General features: G+C 37.9%; 1 protein-coding gene across 4 annotated transcripts in view; it reads left to right on the top strand.

Moving 5' to 3' along the window:
- The first annotated feature begins 823 nt into the window (after nt 1-823).
- The window catches only part of mpped2a (metallophosphoesterase domain containing 2a), a 74,949-nt gene continuing 54,641 nt past the window's right edge, over nt 824-21,131 (top strand). For 3 of the 4 annotated variants that reach the window (XM_008405974.3, XM_081605476.1, XM_081605477.1), the window contains exons 1-2: nt 824-1,308; nt 3,950-4,241. In XM_008405974.3, coding sequence (XP_008404196.1) covers nt 4,129-4,241 — 113 coding nt within the window. In that variant the 5' untranslated portion in view covers nt 824-1,308; nt 3,950-4,128. Of the gene's footprint in view, nt 1,309-2,440; nt 2,860-3,949; nt 4,242-21,131 lie in introns of those variants that run through there. The other variant, XM_008405975.3, reaches the window with a different exon arrangement.

Genomic DNA, 21,131 nt, shown 5'->3' with positions numbered 1-21,131 from the left:
ATTTGAAAATGTTCTGGGCTAAAAAAAAAACCCCGGTAATTTTGACATGTATGAACGAGGATTAGGGCTAGCAAATTTTTTTTCTAAAATGAAATGACTAATCTCGGAATACTGACTTTATTCTCAGAAATGTTCTAGAAAATAAACAAGAAAATTTCTGAGCCCCCAAAGCCAAAATGTTCTAATTTTGAGTTTCAAAATAATAATAATAAAAAAAATTCATAGTTGGATAGTGACTAGTTACATTTACTCAGTAACTTCTTTTAAAAAATACTTTTAGGGGTAATTTTACTATGCAGCATTTTTACCTTTACTTCAGTAATTTTATTATGAAGTATTTCTACTCGTACTTGAATACAATTTTTGGATTTTCTTGCTACTGAATGAAAAACATGTTTTAACCAAAAACGCACCAGACAGAAACACACCTGCAGTTTTTGTTTTTTATTGAAAGAAACTGATACTTTAGTACACTTTTTACCAAATACTTTTTACTCTTCAATAATTTCTTGGATGCTACTCCTTGTGTACGATTTTTGCGTAGTTTTTTTTTCAGTGACCGTAACTTTTTTCCGTAGAATGAGTATTAAACCTACTGAATAACTTTACATTTTTGTGTTTGAATTGGTGAAATAAATGAACATTTCAGTGATTTCCAATGGTACCGAGATGCACCTGCGCTTGGACAGTCATTTATGGCTCCAATGGATGTAGGAAGTGTGATTTTCGAGGGCAAGTGAACGCAGCAGAGGCAAAACGCGGCACCACTTAGCGCTTCTCCCCGCCACCCCCCTTCTCTCTCTCGCTGCGCGTGTGCCCGCCGGTAAAGGCGCGCGGCCGGCGGGTTGTGGGGTAGGGGGGATGTTGCGCTCGCTCCTGCTCCTCCTGCTCTCTGACCCCAGTGGCAGCTCCGACTCACTGCACTTCGGCTCCCCCTCCGACACACCGCGGCTGCTCGCACTCTCTCTCCCCCGCTAACTGTTAGTGTCTCTCGCCCTCCGCTCAGGTTCGCTACCACTCGCTCTCCTCCAGGTCTGGGTTCTTTCCACCAGAGCCAGCCGAGGTCCCGCCGGGTCGAAGGTTCCTGCCCCGGCCCTCCAACACCAACGGTCGCGCCTCGCGCAGGAGTCTCCGCCGCATGGACCCGAGTCCCTCCGCTGCTTCTTCTTCTTCTGCTTCTTCAACCGCCGCTTCTTCTTCTTCTTCCTCCACCGCGTAGAGGGCGACCCTCTCCGACCCGACTCTCGTTCTCCGGCCGGCTGCAACACCCAGAGAGGAGGGGGAAACGGAAAAACCTCCAGCCCGAAGGTAGCGCAACCTTTCAGCCTCGCCGCGGAGGCAGAGACGGGGAGGGAGGGGAGGAATTCCTGACACAAAGCCGTCGGTTTAAAGGTGGCTTGTCATTTACGAGGAAGGAGCCAGAGGTTACCGAGGCGGCGCTTTGACACTCACCACCTCTGGGTTATTTTAAATTTATTATTTATTAATATTATTCACAGATCAGAGTTCAAGGGGGAACGGAGTTTTCTTTCTTTCTTTGCATGCTGCAAGCGGCTGTGTAGTATAGCACACGCCGTGTCTGCATGGTGAAATGGGTGAATTTTATTCGCCTTCTGCCCCCCTCCGCTGCTTCCTTCTGCTTACCGGAGTGGGAAGTTAGCTGCCAGGCTCTCTGTTTATTGTGCTGCCAGAAAGAAGCTCCAGCTTCAGCGTGCATAATAATACAATTTAGCAGGCTAAGCTACAGAGCTAGTCGCTGCTGCTGCTACTGTAGCCATAAGGTAGAGAGGGACAGACGAGCATGGACACTACAGAGATACACGCTGCATACTGAAAAATAAATAAATAGAATGATATAAACATGATATTAATTTATCTACTACAGTGCAGCCTTTGCATCATATTTTAACGGCAAGGTTATTTTTTTTCTTGTATATCTATAACTTTGGTTGTGTTGATAAAAATAGTACAGAAAATGTCCAGTTTTATTTTTTCCTTTTACATACTTTCCATTTGATCTTTAAACTAGACAGTTTGCATCCCTTCTTTAATGATTTTACATTGCATATTGTTACTTATCCTGAAATTGTAAATCAGAATAAGTGTTTTTGACATTCAAACGCTCAGATAAAATCCTATTAGCATGTATTTGCATTAATCTATTTTCAAATAGATTTTTAAAAAATATATTATTTTCATCTGCAGTATCATCTTTGCAAATTGACAGAAAATGTAAATCAATGTTCCTGGCAGTTTTCAGCACTTAAAGCTCAGATAATACTCTCAAAAATTTGACTTTAATTGCTAAACCTGGCCTTTAAGAAATTAAAAAATCCGAAATTTTGTGATTATTTGCTATTAATGTCCAGTGTACACAGGTAGAAACATAAAGTTGCCCCCAAGGGTTGAGGGAAATAATCGCCTTGGTGAAATTTATAGCTTTCCTTTGAAGTTAAATCAATCTTAAAAGCACAGTTCTTGATTCACATGCTGTAATGTTTCTATTTAAATGACTTCAATGTAGGGGTTTCATGACACCAATCTGAATAAATGTGTTTTCCTCATTCTAAAATTAACTACATGCATCATAGGAAGTAGCATCCAGCTGACCCAGAAAACATAAATCCAGGATTTTTTGAAATAAAAAATAGGCCAGTTTTGAGAGGTTTGCTTCAACTTATTCACTGCATCCTTTCGATTTACGTCTTATGGGGGGAAAAAAGGCAGATTTTTATTCTTTTGACATTTTTTGCCCTTTGATGTGTGGGAACATGAGGACGTCTGGTATAAAACACCCACGGTAGCCACGTTGCCACAGTTGGGAAGGTCAGAGTGAAAGGAGGCGCGCAGGACAGCCGGGTGAGAGATGTCGCTTTTTATCTTGTCCTCCAACAATTTGCAGCTTTTAAACAGATTTATTTATAAATAAAACTGTAAAGACGCCAGATCGCCCCTGACTGATTGATTTTGATTGCATCAGTTTGGAATTTGAGTCACTTTTGTTTTAGTTGGTGCAGAAATCAACATGTTTCACATGTGGATTCGCTGAAGATTAATGAATGCATTGTCCTTTTTTAAAAAATATTTTAAATGTAATAGACCTCTGACTTTCAGATCTAGAGTAATTATTGTTTTCTAATTATGCTAAAAGTTTTAGCTTAATTTTGATAACATTCCTGTGTAATCTAATCTTTTTAGGAGCTTTTGTAGAAAATGTTGGGATTTTTAAAAAAGTTTTCTTTTTCAGTCTCAAAGCATTGACTTATTGTTTATCTCTGAATCATTGAATTTAAAGTTTTTTGTCTTTAAATTCAATGCAGTTGAAAAAGTGTTGAAGAAAGTTTAGCTTAATTTTGTTAACATTCCTGTATAATCTCATCTTTTTAGGAGCTTCGTAGAAAATGTTGCGATTTTTTTGTGCCTTTTTTAATCTGCAAACTTTTACTTTATCATTTATCCCTGAATACCTGAATTTAACATTTTAGGGTAGCTTTTACTCTGAGAAGTTGATGATTGATTGATTGATCGATCTATAAGTTCTGGGATTGGAGTCACTTTTGTTTTCGTTGTGTGCAGAAATCAGCCTGTTTCATGTGTGAATTTGCTGGCTGCAATGTTTCTGTTTTCAAATATTTTAAATTAAATAGCCTTGTGGATTTGAGATTACATCCGTAGTAATTTTTCTTTTCTCTTTTGCCCCAAGAAGAAATATGGTAAAACCTTTAGCTTAATATTGCTTTTAGTTGGTGCAGAAATCAACATGTTTCACACGTGGATTCGCTGAAGAACATTTATGGACAATCTCATCACTTTAGGACCTTTTGTAGAAAATATTTGGACGTTTTTTTGACAATGTTTTTTAGCCTGAATCCCTGAACTTATAATTTTTTGCCTCGGATGCATGCCCTGGCACAGCAGCTGATGCGTTGCTCTGTTCTTGTCTGTGCAGACTGCAGCGTGTGTTGGTCGAGTCGGTCGGTCGGCCGGGAAGCCACAGCCGGCCCCGCTGCCGCTCCTGCTGCTGGGAGACTTCCTGGGCTTACCGAGCGGCTCTGAAGGATGACCGCCGCACGGCTCGTTGCTGAATCCCGGTGAACGAACGGCGTCTCATGTCCAAACGGCGGAAGGATGGCTCATGGCAAAGTGACCATCACGGTGGACGAGTACAGCTCCAACCCCACGCAGGCCTTCACGCATTACAACATCAACCAGAGCCGCTTCCAACCTCCACATGTCCACATGTAAGTGCACAAGCATTTATTTTACAAGTTGGAAACTTTTGTCTTATGTCTAGCACACCTGCAGGTTCAGACAAATATAAAAATAAACTATGGCTGAAACGATCGTGATTAATCGATTATTTACTTATTTCCTCTCTGCAAAGAATGAAGTATAAGAAGTATAAGACTTACTTCTCTGATCCTTACTTTGCCAGTTGCTTCCAAATTGCTGCATGAAGTGGTCATGTGTTGCATTTTGTGACAAAATATTTCCTGTAAATGGACTAATACGCTCAAGGCTGGAACGATTAATTGTGATTAATCGATTATGTTAATAAGAGATGCTAAAAAAATGTTCTGCACCACTTTCCTCTTAATTAGCAAAAGCAGAGAATCAAGTAGAGGACATACTTCACTGATCTTTAATTATCTTTTCATCGATTATTGAAATAATCGTCAATTAATATAGGAGTAATTCAAGTCAGAAGTTCTGACTTTGATTAATCATTAACTGGATTAAACAAACTCTAAAAATACTATTTGATGAAAGACCAACATACTCAGAGCAGTAATTAAACCAAAACTGTACAAAAATATAAATATTCTGCATTTAAGATGAAAAAACCCCCTCAGGTGCCACCTTATTCAAATTCTGTAAAAAAATAAATAAATAAAAAAATTAAAAAAATTAACATACTAGCCCTAAACTGTATTGATTTGAAGTCATGCATATAATTATGAACTTGTTGATGCATCCTTTGCCACAAATGGTCAAGTGTTCACTGAAGGAAAGCCTTTGTTGCATTTTAGGCAATAAAATGATTTTCTTATTAAAAAACAACAACTTTGACCTAATTTGCATTATTAAATGCATTTTTAATGCTGCATAAGAAAAGCTTAATGAACTTTTTTTTATCATCAGATTAATCGTCAAAATAATTGATAGAGTAATTGATTACTAAAACAATCTTTAGTGGCAGCCCTAAAATAAAAGCATGTGGGCAGAATGAGCTCAAACGAGTCCAGTCAGGATGATGTAAAGTAAATTTAACAGAAGCTCAGAGAGAGAAGCTCTGATTGTAAAGTTTAAAAGGTGTCAGCTGCTTGCTTTTAATGTTTTAAACAGCATTCCAACCAAAGTCTGGAACAGTTTGATTGAAATGTTTGAGTTCTTCCATCTGTCCGTCCAGTCGTCTCTGGTCTTTCCGGATTTAGAGCCTGGAACAGTAGAAATGCAGAGTGTGAGAAGTTTCTGGGGAAAAAAGAAAAGTTTGAGAACAAATCTAGAAAAATCAGGAGTTCTGACTTGGAAAAATGAGCTGGACTCCTTCAGTCTCGTCTGACTTTTAAAGAGAGTCACCAAAAACCGGAGAATGATGATCTGTTGCCGATACGAGCCAGAGCTTTTCTTATTCTGCCTTTTTTCCTTCTAGGCATCACCACAGTTTTTGCCTGGTCTGCCTGGTTAGCCCTGTCTGTGTTTAGCCGAGCGTTTTTGTGGCATTTTAAGTTTTATTGAACTTTGATGGCTTCAGGAAGCAGTGCAGAAAAGATTAGCTAGTTCCAGTACATTGTAAAGTGGGCATATAAAAAATTAAGGATGAAATGATTAATGAAAATAATAGTGAATAGTCGATAATTCAAATAATCGTTAACTAATTTAGTAATTGATTAATTGTTACTTGGCATACTCAGAGATAAAAAAAGGCAGTTTGCTGAAAAAGCAACCTACAGAGAGCTGTAATTAAGCCAAAACTGTACAAAAAATGTTTACTTAAGATGAAAAAATCTTGGTCTGTTAAATGTGTTCTTTCTACATATATTCAAATAGCATTTTTAGCATCACCTGGTTCAAATTCTGTCGATTTTTCTGAAGATTAATGAATTAATCAGACAAAAAAAAAACCCTGGCACATTAGAATAATAGTTAGCTGCAGCTCTATTAAAGATAATTAAAGTCTGACCACACAATTAAAATATATTTTGCTTCCAGCATGTTATAAAAGCTTCTGTTGTGGTTTAGCGGTTAGCAGCCCTTCATCTACAAAAGAATGCTTGTAATTTTTGTGGCGGAAATATGTTAAAGTTTAATTGTTCAGGGTGCAGAAACAATGCATCCGCATGGATTTAAAGCCTGTTGAATGAAGGTTTAGATTCTTAAATAAATTTGGTCTGAATCAGGGTTGGATGATGAGCTCTCAGCAGACTTCAGAGCTGAAAGATCGACCAGCTGCACAGCTTCACTTTTGGCAGTCACAGCGCCTGGCCACAAGTTTTAACTGTTTCCTACAGTTTCAGTTTTTTTGAAGCATTGTTCTTTTGGTTCTTATGGTTCCCACCATTCACTCTGTTCTTGTAAGCAGGATTATTTTAGGGAGATGGAATTATGTAAACGGCTAAATTGGAGCCTTACCTTCCTCTTGGCGTTCGGAAGCGTGCACAAATGTGGCACTGTGTTGTTTTGGGAATTCCTCAGCTGCAGACTTTCGCTGCCAGCACAATGAGTGCCGAATGTGGAGAAGGAAACAAACATAACCCTTTCAAGCTCTGTTATGTCAATGGTTTTTGTAAGAGTTGATAAACCAGGTCAGAGGATTTAATATGAATGTGGGCACCTTCTGTTTTTCTACTTTAGATAAAACAAAAGTAACAAAGTGCCAGCGCTGTGATATGAACTCTAAGAAATGTAATTTTTGCTGAAATTTCAGTGTTTTGATTCTTTTGTAGTTTGCTTTGGTAAAAACAGCAAGGTGGGTCTGGTTGCTATGCAGCGTCTGCTCAAGTTTTCAAGTTCAATTAAAGTTCATAATAAGGAGTGCTGGTCCTTTTTGCATCTTTCCCATTTTGCACATTGGGAGTTTTGGTTGCTTTGCGCATAAATTATATATTTAATGCCTGTTGCAGTAAGCAAGAAATCAATTAATCGTATAATAAATGAAAACAAGCTCAATAATTTCCTTTTGCATAATTGTGTTTTGTCTTTTCTCTCTTTCTACCAAAAACTGGATCATAAAAATCTTCAGTCTGGTATTTGTGTCTCAACTTGACATTTTTTGATGGACATTTTTGTTTAGAGACTTCAGTCTCCATTTTATTTCAGTCAGGCTAAAGTTTGAGTCAAACACAGACGTATTCATTGCACTCTATGACTCGAGGCAGTTGAGGCTACCGCTAACTAACTGCTAGCTAGCTTTTTTTTTACATCCATGAGTAAGTTGATCATCTTTTGTATACATTTGTTGCGACACAGGTCTTAAATTTCATTCATTATGGTTTTATAAAAGTCTTAAAGTCTTAATTTTGAGTTGGTCAAACCTGCAGAAATTCTGTACATATAATAAAAATACTTTAAACCTAAAGAATGACATAATGGAAAGTTGCAGCATTTTAAAACCTTCTATTACAGTGATTCTGCTATTAAGCAGCGTACACTCGGTAGCTGTTTACAGCAACGCGGCGGACAGGCTGCAGCTATTACAAAGTAACTAAAATGGTGGGTGGAGCTGCAGTCATAACACTAACTGCGTTTCCATTACAAATGTGTGAAAAGTGTTTCCATTGCAGTTTTGTGAATTAAACTAATTTCAAAAACTTTTTTAAATTGACGTGTTTCCGTTAGGCTGATTTTTTTTCGGAATTCCAATTTGCGTAATTTTACGCTCAAAGGAAACGCAGCTTGTAAATCAAAGCAAAGCCAATAAAGAACAGATTTTGCTGATGATTGTGCATTTTGTTTTAGTTGGTTGTTCATCTTTTAAAGCCTGTGCAGATTTATTTTTGGGACTTCTACGAAGAAAATGCTTAAAGCATTTCTTAAAAAATGCAGCGTCACCTGCAGACGGTTTATTTTCGCTGCAGCACATAAAGGCAGATTGAAGGCGATGCTGTCTTGAGATTGAAGCCGTGAACCGGAGCTCTTCTCATTGCTTCTTTTGGATGCATTAAGCTGCAAATCTGCAGGCGTCGGATTAGTGAAACCTTTACATTTCCGCTTTCTTGGAAAAATATTGGGATTTTTTCGATATAAATTGATTCCTTTGCTTTTTGTGCAGTCCTGTTGATTTTTTTATCCTCGTTCGTTGTGTTCGGAGGTGAAGTGTGTGTTGATGGGGGGGTTGTGTGGAAGCAGAGGGGCCTCTCAGCAGATATGTTTGGATAAATACATTAGGCTGTTTCCTGGGTTCCACAGAGCCTGCAGTGTTTTACCCTGTCATTCTTAGACTCAACCTAGGAGCCCTGCGATGACACACACACACACACACACACACACACACACACACACACACACACAGAGACACGCGTGTCTCTGAGCCCATCCCCCCCTCCATGTTCAAGTGCTTATAGAATAAGAGCTCTGTTCGAGGAAAGCAAAGGCTTGTTTAGATTTCCCGGATAATGATCCGAGTCGTTCCTCTCTCTCGTTCGCCGCATTCAGGGGGAAATAAAACGCGAGCTTCTCTGACAGAAAATGAAAGACATTTTTGCCTTTTTTTTTTTTTTTTGTTGAAATTTAATCCCATGTCTAATGTTTTCCCTTCCCTCTCAGACGGGAATATTTCTCCAAAAAGGGGGTACAGCGGTGCCTTTTGTGTGGCGGAAACACGGATGTGGAGCACGTAGGCAGCCATGCATGCTCACAGAGAGCCGCAGATAGACGCTAATGCTGCGGAACGTGACCCTGAAGTCAGAGCGGGTTTTCTTCGGAGCATGGGACGACCCAGTCTGGCCCTGTTTGTCAGTTTATTTTTCCGCGCCGTCTGTATTTTTGTTCCCTCTCCTTTTTGTCGTCGTCTTGTGAAACGAAATGCTCAGCAACTTGGAGCATATGCTTCCAGTTGGGGATCTAATCGAGCCGGATTTGGCCGAGATGCAGTCAGGGAGCTCAGATTAAAATAAAGAAATGTCCCAAAAACGTTTACAGCAAACTATTCTGGTGTTGTTTTCTGAAAATAAACATTTCAAGCAAGCGTTTAATTTCCTCTGGCATTGTTCTCAAGGGATTTTCTCCATGGATTTAATCCTAATAGTCCAGCTAGCTACTAATGATTATGTTCATGGTCAATTACCTTGTTGATTTATTGTGCTGTAATTAATTCTTTAAACATCTCTTATTATAAAAAGAGAGCCTAATGTGACCTTCCTAAGGACCTTAATTTATCTTTTACTGATCTACTTTACTTTTGTCTAAAGTAAAAGACCTTTTACCTTCAGTTAAGTGGAAATATAAGCCTTTCCATTTTAAAAGCTATTCATTTTTAGTAACATGTAATTAATCAAGTGAAACCGGTTGGATTATGCTTGGATGTTTTACGGTTAAATCTCTTCATGCAAAATTATTTTAATTGCATTAAGCTAAAGTCTTAAATTTCCAGATTAAAGTGATTCTTATCACTTTAACCACTTGATTAAAGTTCAAGTTCAAGTGGGAACTTTGTTGTGACTGTCATTACGTTATTTGAAGGAGGGACCATTTGGCTTAATCTAGAACTATGCTTCACATGTGGATCTACTGATGATGTCAAATCATATAAGCTTTTTTTTTTATATCATTAAAGCATATTTCCATCATATTACCCTTAAAGTTCAGCCTGCTTTGGATTTGATTAGCTTGAACTTTAAGTTATTTGTAGTTTGATTAGCCTGAACCTTTAGCCTTTGGAGTTTGATTAACTCAAACCTTTAGCTTTTGGGGTTTGGTTACCTTGGATAATTAGTCCTTTGGAAAACTGCCCTTCTTACTAAAAATGTATGTCGTATGGGGTGTATAGTATCAATAACGAGCCGTCTTTTGGTCTAAAAGCAGTCATGTCTGTAACATTTAACTTTAAGCCTGCTTGTTTCTTGTCTGTGCATTTTTAGAGGACTACTGACTAAACTTGGTTCTGGTCAGATGCAGACATGGGATTTTTCTTCTGTGGCCACTGTATACCACAGCCCAAACATCCAGTGCTTTGATTTATTTACCCAGTATCCCCACTTGCATATAAACAGAGAAATCTGACTCCCAGAACCATCCAAGTCCAAAGTTTAGCCCTTTAAATCAAATTAACCTGAACACAAAACCGTTATTTTACTATACAGACCTGCACAATCTTTTCTAAAATATCCAGATTCTCTCTCCCTTTACTTCAGATACCCTATTAATTATTCCTGGCCTCTGAATATAAATGTAGAGCGCATGATTATGCATCATTTGACGATGATACCGGCCGGCACCCCATTCATTTTCAACTCTCTGCTCCTTTAGGGTATTTTTATGTGCCGTCGTTCTTGTCACAAAGTATTGGACGGATTTTGAAGGAAGCTACTGAAAAGAAAATTTCAGCTCTCCATTATTACATTTTTCTGTTCTTTGGATTTTCTGACATAAAAAATTATTTGATCAAAATCTCCCAGGGTTTTACAACCCATATTTAGGAACTGCATGTTAGTCAACATTACAGCTCTCTGTCAAAAAAGCTTCATGGTTAAAAAAAACAAACACGAAGCATTGCATGCTAATTATTAGCTTATGTAGAGAAGAAACAAACACTTCTAATTTAACAATTTATTTTCTAGTTCAAAATATTAGATATGCTGGTAAGTCAAATGTGAACTAGCTACACTAAAAGATTTACTAAAACACAGCTCTGGCTGCAAAAACACTTTATTCTCTACATTGAAACTAACAATTATTTTAGTAATTGATTAATCGATAATTCTGACAATCAGATAAAAAATGGTGCATTGTACAGATTTTTCATTTAACCACATTATGCAATACTAGAAGAAATAAATATTAAGTTTTTCTTTTTTTAAATAATAAAATGAACATTCTATGGCCTAAAATGCAGCAACATGGCATTCCTTTAATAAATGTGAATTGAGTGAAGCTCAAGCTGCTATTGGAGGAGTTTTGGTTAAAACGTATTTACAGACAAAGATGTTTTTACCTTAAATGCAAAATATATAGTGCAATTTTGGCTTAATTACAGCTCTGAATGTTTTTTTTTTTTTTTCAGTAAATGGCCTTTTTTGAGTTTGTATACTCCAGTTAATGATTAATCAATTGTTAAATTAGTTGCAAATCAATTCATTAGTTGATTAATCACGATTAATCGTTTAAACCCCAATAGAAATGCAAGTAATCTCTATGCTATTTTTATTACTAATATCTTATTGAAAACTGCAGAAATTAGAGAAGTCAAACATGGATTGTAATATTTTGCACTGAATTCAGATTTTTTAAAGTTGGTAAAATAAGTTTTCTTTTAAATCTTGTCATAAATGTAAGGTTGCCTCATCTTGAGCTGAATGTATTATTACACCTGTGTAATATGTATTTGTAAATATACATAAAAGTAAATCAACAGACAACTCCAATTTAAACAGCAAATTAAAACCAGAACGATATAAACAGTTGTAGTTCTTTCAAGTTCATCCTTGATTGCAATAGTTTTGTGCACACCAAACCAATTGGACAGCACTGACCCATGAATATTAGTCACAATGTGCTCTTGCTTTCACTTTTGAGGACATTTCTGGACTGAGAATAAATAAACCATTAAAAGAAGAGTCCAATTAATCACCTTAAGCCGGTTTTTAGCTCTCTGCTTTCATTTTGTAGCTTTTATTTTGTTTCTGTCGGCCTGCCGCTGCTTGTTGGCAGGAGTGGAGGGATTTTGTAACAGGAGAACCCTTGATTAAGTTCCCTCTCCACCCTCTGACCTGCTGCTGGAGTCTGGCAGGTCTGCGATGATGGAGCTGATGGTGATGTTGTGGGTTAAGTGATGGTTGACACTACGCAGGGCCTGTATTTTTTTTGTTATTTTTTTCATGGAAGATTAAGTTCTTTTGATGTCTTTGAGATTTTGTCCCTCTGAGCCTCTTGAACCTGGCATGGCGTGGCGAGGCACAGGTCCCTGATGATGTCACTTCCTCCTCAAACATGTAATAGAAGCAAGGCGCTCTGAGCCTGCAACTCCTCAACATGACAAGTCTTTATTTGTGCAGCTTAAAGCATGTTTAGTTTGCCCTGACAGATGGCCTTTTCAAGACTAACACTTGTTAAAGGTTTTTCTGTAGATTCTCATTTTCTTTTATACTTTTCCAGTAAAATTGATAATTTGCTTAGTTCTGAGATTTGTGGGTAAATGTAATCCCAAAGGGATCTTTCTGCAGAGTGTTTTCTTTTCATTTACTCAGCATTTTGTTGGTTGCGTCATGTTGAACCTAATATTCAGCTGCATCAGCTTTTCCAGATTGCTCTTTCTTTCATTCAGCAAGTCAGAAGAAACATAAGGTGCATTCACACCAACCCTGTTTAGTCCACTTTTATCGAACTCCAGGTTGTTTGTCTAGAAACGGTTTCATTTGGGAAGACGTGAATCAGACCAAAAAACGCAAAATCTGGTCCGTCTCCAAACCTACGTCTCACATTATTCTTCAGCCACAGATATACGCGCTCACATTGGTGTCACTGCAAGCTCAGGTTAGTGGGATAAGCATAGCGTCATACACAGAAGGTTGGTCTTAATATGGGCTAACATCTATGCTAGCTACCACTCTGTCTCACCTAGCCGTGGCTAGGCTAACGTTAACAATGTGGACGTGTGGTGCCAGCAGACTCATTGTCTCCACTGTTCCTCGGACTTCAGAGAAAGAAAGCGTCCAGTGTTTTTTGATTCTTTATTTATGACTTGTAGTTTTATTGGATGAAGTTTTTGACGTGTAAACAAGCAGAGACAGGAAGTGATTAAAAAAAGACACCTGATCTCAGATCCCCTGATATTATGTTGCCATTGCACCACAGTTTGTTGCTGTTTATTTTTACATGTTTGACCAAAATAGTCAACCTTTAGTTTTTTTCAGTTTTTAATCATTGATTTTTTTTTTATTGGCTGTTATTCTCCTAATTGCGCCGACTGAACAAATTGAAGTTTTTACATGTTTGACCAAACGTATGAAGCTATTGGTGTATTTAAGCGCTGTACTGATGCAGAGTTATTAAATAAATTTGTAATTACGTACGTTTATCTCTATTTAAAAAAAGAAATGTTTAAAGTTAATTTTGTATTGGATTGATATTGGCCGATACTAAACCTCAGATATCTGTATCAGCATTGGAAGTGAAAAACGTGGATTGGTTCGTCTGAAACTGAAACATCCCACTGTTGTATTTGGTCCCTAAATGTATCAGACAGCAGTATGCTTTGAGTATGGAAATTATTCTGACACCTTTAAATTTTTTCACTCTGAATTCTTATGACCATGTGATATTTCACTTTTTCCTTTGTAATGTGCAAACATTTCTATATTTCCATTTTTTTCTGTCCAGGTGGGAATGCTAAGTTTACATTCAAGAGAAAGAATATGAACTTTTTTTTATCAAATGGCTACAATGACGGTGTGTAAACATTTAAAGGGGCTTGAATACTTTCCATACCGGCTGTATAAGATTTTTTTTAGGTGACACAAAACCTCCTGCTTGTTTTGTAGACCTGGGAATGGAAAAAAAAGGAAAAATCAGCATTTTTAAAATTGAGAAAAATAAGAAAAATCCTGATTGGTGCATCTCTGGAAATCACAGCTGCTCTGTTTTGAGCCGTGTGGTCCGTCCAGGTGAACGCAGAGCTGCTTTATTCCCTCCGCCTTCAGCTGCTGCTCGGCTCTTGGCCTCATCCTTCCTCCCATCAGCCCTGCAGCCAGGCAGACTGTCAGCAGCACAATTAAGGGCTGTGCCATAATGAAAGGGGCATTAACAGAAGCAATTTATTTCCCAGCGCAGCGCCGGAAGGTTCCTCCGGTGCTGATATTCCGACGGAGCCTTTGTGTGTGCTGCACTGTGCCATTATGGGAAGGGATGAGGAGGACATGCACGAGCTGAACGGATGGCGTGGGGGGTGGCAGCGCCGCCGCCGCACAACACCGCCCTTCAGTTTCACAACCCCTGAAAATCAATTCTGGCTCTAATTTATTTAAAAATCTGCTATTTTTTTATCCTAATAACTCTACATCACAATTTGCCCCAGATTTTCCTGCTTGTTCTCGTCTCCCACCTTTCACTCTCTCCCTCTCTTTTTCTGTCTCTCTCTCCGCTCGCCCCACCAGCAACCCTCTCTCTGTTATTTCTGTGTTCATTTTGTTCCTCTGAAGTTTATTGAATTAGCGCAGACAGCTGAAACGCAGAAGATAAGAGAGGCGCTCCGTGTGCTCCTCTCGGAGAAATGGTATTGCACTTTGGAAGAGTGAGGCACGCGCGCTCGTGTGTGTGTGTGTGTCTGTGTGCGTGTGTGTGTGAGAGAGAGAGGGGGTAGGGCGGACTGATGCTGAGGATATACAGAGGAAATGGGGGAACGTTGTGTTTTGATGTTTCTTCTGAAAAAAGCGATAAAGACAGAACTAGCCTTGTGAAAAAGATTGAATGTTTTGACTCCGGTTAATTTGGGATTTTGCATTTTCTCATTCTTTTAGCAAACCGACCACGTAAATGTCAAACTGCGTTAAGTTTTCACGAGATGATGAAGTACAGATGTACTTCTGCTCCGTTTTATAAAATGATTTTGGTTCTTTTATCTGCCATCAACAAAAGAAAAAGAAGTGCAACTGATAAATCCTGTTTTATTTAAGATGTTTCCTGTAAAACTGATGAAAATCAACTCTGTATTTTTACTACTGCCACAATTTGGTAGAAATATTAGTGGCATCAACAGCTGTTTCAGTTCAGTTGTCAGAAACGATAAAAACGTTTAAAAGCAAAGTACATGCATTTGTTGACCCAAATTATCTGACTGAGACATGATGATGAATTTAAGCTTTTAATCCTTATTGTTAGAGCAGCTTGAGCTAAAATGGCCAGATACTGATAATGAAGCAGGAAATGTAAATCTTTGCTTCAGTCATGATTGAAAATATGTTTCTGCAAAATTATAAATCAATTTGTTGTTACGGAGTGAGAAGACGAGTTTAACAGATTCCTGTCACAATTATACAAACAACTGTTCCTGTTTCAAACAAACCACTAGATTTGAATCTTAATACTTCTGTGGTTATTTTAGAGTAAATAATGCAGCATTAAGTTTCTGTTCACTTTCATCTGGAGTCTTTGCATGCAGTGGTTCTGTATGAAGTTAGGCGATATGAATTTAGTCACTGTATTTAACGGCTAGCACTAGCTTCCACATAATTCATTATGTGTTAAGCGGTTTAGCGTTGGCTTCTGCTAATTCTTTCATATGCTGAACGGTTTGGTTATTTTGTTTTCTGATTAGCAGTTTCTGTTAGCTTCGGCTAATTCTTTTGTAGATTTGCTGTGTTTTTGTGGAGCTAAGATTCTTGTTACGGTAAGTGAATAACATTTTGTAAGCAGTGGCTAATATTATTTCTGTAGATCCAGTTTTGTTACCAAAAGTCAAAAATACATTTTCCTTGACAACCAAGGCATTCATCTTGAAAAATGGCCGCTATCTTGCATTATTATTATTATTTCTTTTAAAGCAAGCTCCTGGGAACATCTGCGACAAGTTAGGTTCTTGTATCCACATGTGGAAGATAAACAGAAATATTGAATTATCTACTAGCTGGAGGTTTTTACAGCAAAGCAGACAGAAACATCGATCCGTTAATCCAGATAGATACGAATGTGATGCACAGCTTGCTTGGAGATACTTTTGCACAAACTTTGAACAGAAATTTTAACTGCAACTTTGAAACATAGAGTGTATCATCATTCTTGGAAAAGAGCTTCAAACAGCCAGAAACAACAAGCTTCTTATCTGCAGCGTGAGTTTGGTGTTCAGATTTTGAGGGAGCGAGCTGCGGCTGACCTCTGACCCTATTTTCTCGTGTGTTTTTCTAAAAGGCCGTGGAGCCAAGTGTGCTCAGTCAAATGAAATCTCCTCCTGCAGACATCAGAGAGCGATCCTGCGTCCCTCCTGCTGTCTCCCACAGGCTGAACTTTATCTCGTCCGCCATTATTAAGTCTACTTTTAAAAGCAGGCATGCAAACAGTAACTGTTCTGCCACTCGATAACGTTGTACTTTGGTTTCTATCAATTCTTGAGCAAGAACTTTTGCAAATCTATTATATTTAATAATAAATTATGCATTTACTTTTCAATTTACCGTTTCATTGATATAACAGCTTTTTCTCTTTTTTTTAATACTAATTTTTCTGGGCCTTTGAAAGAGAAACACACCCGTAACAACATGGAACCTCTACCGTGCCTAACAGTGGTGCTTTTCATAGAAAATGGCTTCATTTTAGTCTCTGACAACGACACACTCCTGTTTAAAATCCCTGTACGACATTCAGCAACATTTAGAAAATTAATCTTTGTCTTGGAATCTTTTCCATGCAGTAAAAGTAAAGGTGTTTTATATGGACCTCTGTTTTGTCATCTTTATATATTCAGGGTTTATAAAGGTGCTTGAATTTCTTAAAAATGCTTGAATTTCAATTGTTTTTTCAAGGTTTGGAAAGTGCTTAATTTCTGTGTAAAGTCATTGAAAATGATTAACATTCAAAGTGCCTATATTTGGACAGGGTTGTTTACAGTTAAACAGATATGTAGAGATAATAAAAATGCACATGCATAATTTTTTTCTTACCATCTGAAGTTAACCAGACTCAATTTCTATTGTTTTAAGTTAGTTAAAACTAACAATTATTTCTGTTTGCTAAATGCCGTAAAACTTATCAAGAGATTTATATTTTTAATTTTTTGGAACTTTTCTGACCAGCCAGGTGGATAGGGTGTTTATAAGAGAGACATTTCAAAACATAAATGTTGTTATATTTTAGTTTACCTTGTCCCTGCTGTAGAATGTTGAATACTGCTTGGGTTGCTAGGTAACGGGCTCAGGTTGCTAGGTAACGAGGCTGGGCCTGCTGACCTGTGACGTTACATCCCGGAGGTTTTTGAACAGCTCATTTTCCAGACACCAAAAAGCCATCACTTATTGTTAAAAATGTCTGGGTGATTTTTATTTTATTGTTTTTAAGCATTTGGACAGTTTTTAGAAACAAAACTGGAATTATTATAATCATTAAAAATGTGAATTTCACTGAAAAAACACAAAATCTTAAAGTATTTTTGGCCTAGTTTATTGTGCAAATATCTTGGTACACTTGAAATAAGAAAAACAAACTTGCATGTAACTATTTGGCAAAATATAGGAGCTTGTTCTAAGTTCATAATTTCTTAATATTGATGGAAAAAGTACTAGTAGGCTGATTATTTAACTTGGCTATTTTTCCCATGTGATAAGTGAAATAATTTGCCAGTGTAACTAGCACTTTCCAAACATATAAAGAAGTTATTTACTTAAAACAAGCTCCAATTTCTTGCTGAAAAGTTACTTGTAAGTAAGTTCTGTATTATTTCAAGTGTACCAAGATATTGGCAGTAGAAACTAGAACAAAACTTCTTGGTAAGATTTTGTGTTTGCTCAGTAGATCCGGTTTAAGTCGGGTGTTTGTCAGCAGGAAAACCCCTACAACATGCAGGACACTTGGAGCAGGGTTAAGAAACCTCTGGGGTAAACTGCAGGGATAACGGCGGTGAAAGTTTGGGTAAAGTTGGAGTAACTTTCCTAATTTAAGTTGAGCTAAAGTGCCGAGTCTGTGTCGTTCCAGCCAGAGGTGAGCAGAAGTTTACGCCCCCATGTTCCACTGCTAGACGATGAAAAGCCATGTCTTTCTACTTCAAGCAGATACTTCTGCAACCACAGCGCTCTGCTGTGTGTCTGCTGCAGCGTCATGGTGGATTGCAGAGTTTCAGAGTGTGCCCCCTCCACATTGTCTCTTCGCTCTGCAGGCTTTCCTCAGACATGTTAACGCGAACCGTCATGCTAACTCAGCTCCGTCTGTCACTGGGGGATATTCTTTTACCTGCTGCTGGATCACAGGAGGACTTTTTCATTTTCACTGTCTCCGTTTACAAAAGATCAGAGGCCTCTGCTGCAGCGCTGAACTCCTGAACTCCTATATACATTTCCAATGAAGCTCTGGGTTGTTACAGTCGTATGTTAACAGGAAAGACTGGGCTCTCTGTGTCTTAGCGTTGCGTGTGAGAGAGACCAATGCATTACGATCATGAAGGTTTCTTGGCCTCTGCTTGCTCTAATTGATAGGGGCTGCTGGTATTTACTTACATTCTCCGGGTGGATTAAATCTCAAAGGAAAAAAGAAGGAGCTTGTGTTTCTCCTGCCTTTGTTTTAATATGCATGCATGTGTGTGTTCGTGTGTATATGAGATATGCGCACGTTTGTGCCTGTTTTTTCGTCCCATGCGGTTCTGCCGAATCCTTTAAAGCCGCGCGGCATCCGGGAACCTCACAGCACCAAATCTAATCAGCAGCCTCGCTGCAACGTATGCGCCACTCCGCTTGACTCAGAGTAATGCGAGCGTGCACGTTCGAGCGCAGGGCCTGTTTACTGAAGATTGTCAGTAGTAAATATCATTATCTCTGCTGCTAGTTCTCCATTTTCCAGTTTGCCTAATATGCCATGCATGCCTGCTCTGTAGCAGTGTGTGAGAACAAAGCAGAGATGTTCCTTAGGAGTGTAAAACAAGAAGACTTGGTGTGAATACAGAATGTGGATGGAGAGAATATGCAAAACGGATACAGCAGATTTGCCTTTACAAACATTTTGCTACGTATTTATCATGTGCAAACCTTAATTTGAAGCAAATAGATGGCTGCCAGTTTTCATTTTGGTTAAAGTAACTTCCAGCTGGGTTTCTATTATAAGTGTGCACAAAACTTTGTTGAAAAAAACACAATTTTGCATTTGCGCTGTTTCCATTAAATAAGAAATTAAATTAAAATCACACGTGAATAACACCACTTCCTGTCGTCGTCTTCTTTGTGGTTCACACAAGTAGTAAGATGTGGTTATTGATCATGATTTGAAATTGCATTAAAAATGAACATTCTCCACATTGTTGTGCTTCAGTTTGTTTCTAAACTACTTTGAAGCCCAACGCTTAAAAAATTCATCCAGACGTTTTTTGGCCATAAGTTAATGTTTTATAGTGTCTGAAAAACGAGCCGTTTCCAAAACCTCCTGAATGTAACGTCACAAATCAGCAGGAACTGCCGGGGTTACCTAGCAACTCCAGTAAAGCTCAGCCTTTTGCCTAGCAACTAAGCTGGGTAATAAATCGATTTTATTGATTAATCATATTTTTGGTTTTTGACATTTTAATTTTGGGAACATTTTGATTTCCTCCCGCCTCACTACCAATCCTGTCTTTGGGTTTCCATTGTTCAGAGTGATGTCAGCGCTTCCAGGGCGGCCATCTTGTTTGGAAGGCATGTTTTACAGCTTCCATTTATTTGGACTTTGAATTCAGGTTAACTATAATATTAGGGCCAGGCTAAATTTTGTATATATTTATAGTTAGAAGAATAGAGTCGTAATATTACCAGAATAAAGTGTGATTTTTACGAAGACGCAACACAAAAAAGAAATAAAATGAGGAATGTTGAGCGTCTTGTGAAGTTATATTTGATATAAAATACTTAATAGAAATAATCTCAACACATCAGCATCAAATTATCACAGTAGCAGAACTATTGTTCAAACAACTGAATCTATTTTGAAGAAAGAGCCACACAAACTGAGTCGCTCACTTCAAATCTGGATAACTAAGCTATTTTTTTTTCATGAAAAGAACTTTTCTCTTGGAATTTTAAGTTTATTCTGGTAAAAAAACTTTATTTTTTTTATTATTCTCATAATTAAGTAATTAAGCCTGATACCCCAGAAGAAATGACTGAAATAAAAGCCACTTTTTAAAAATATTTTCTGTCATTTCTTTTAAAAAACTGATTAAAATCAGATCTGCTATTAAAAAAAATTATGTATTTTATTTTTTTACACCACTCTTTCCTACCATGTACGATACTGTCCACGAAATGTCACAGAAATGTGAAAATTGGGTCCAGAATTAAGTTTCCTCTGCAATCTTGTCTCTGGATGTAAGATGTGTTTTCCTGCAGGAAAGTCTCTTATTTTCTCTCCGTTAATGGCCTCCCTGCGTCTGAAGCCTTTTGGATTTCATCTGCTTGTTTTTGTGCCATCTTCGGCGCACATTAGCGTTAACTCGGTGTGTGTTTGTGTGAGCTCGTCAGGACGGAGATTGCAGGGTTGATTATGTGTCTGATTTCTGTCGGCAGAGTGACATCCCTTCTAATGAAATAATGGCGTAGAGGCAGAGTGCTGGAGGATTGCACGTTGTAGACTTCAATTACAGACGAGATGATTTTTTTTTCCCCCCACTTTCTTTCTCTCAGCTTTCAGCCTGAAACAGTGCAGGAGTTTCTTCGCCTTTTTTCCCCCTGCAAACCAAAACAAAAAAAAAGCCTCCATAAAAAACCTTTTTTTTTTTTTTTTAGCACAGACTTGAGTTTTTTCTTTTTTTTCTTCAGATAATGGATTGAAAGTACACCCCATGCTTTGATTCACTGTCTGTTTTGCCAATTTTATGCCAGGGAAAAATTAAAAGCATCGCCCTCCTTGTGAGCACTAATCAGCCAGATTAGTGGCTGAAATGTCTTTTATTTTTCTTGAAATGGATTTTGGTCCCTAAGATGTTATTTTTGCTTGTCAAATTGTCAGTTTTTTCTGCATTGTGCTGTTTAAATCCACATGTCTGTAGAGGCAGCCAAAGCCATCATTGTTGAGGGGGAAAATGAAACCATAAAAATAAGCAGAAATAAAAAGAAAATAAGCAAAACATTGCAAAAAGCGCATCTAATCATGTATCGTATGTTTTTTTTTTTGTAGCAAAATGCATTATAAATCACAACAGTTGTGCACTTTAGTAAACAATTTCAGTAGTTTTCTAGCTTCTGAGTTCCATAGCAGTAGTCGGTCTGAATCTGATTGTTCTATGAAATCTAGAATTTGATCAGAGAATTATT

Source organism: Poecilia reticulata, chromosome 3 (assembly GCF_904066995.2).
Source record: "Poecilia reticulata chromosome 3, P_reticulata-male-v2, whole genome shotgun sequence".
NCBI lineage: Eukaryota > Metazoa > Chordata > Actinopteri > Cyprinodontiformes > Poeciliidae > Poecilia > Poecilia reticulata.
The sequence above is the reverse complement of the archived record's forward strand: the minus strand, read 5'-3'. Positions and strand labels throughout refer to the sequence as shown.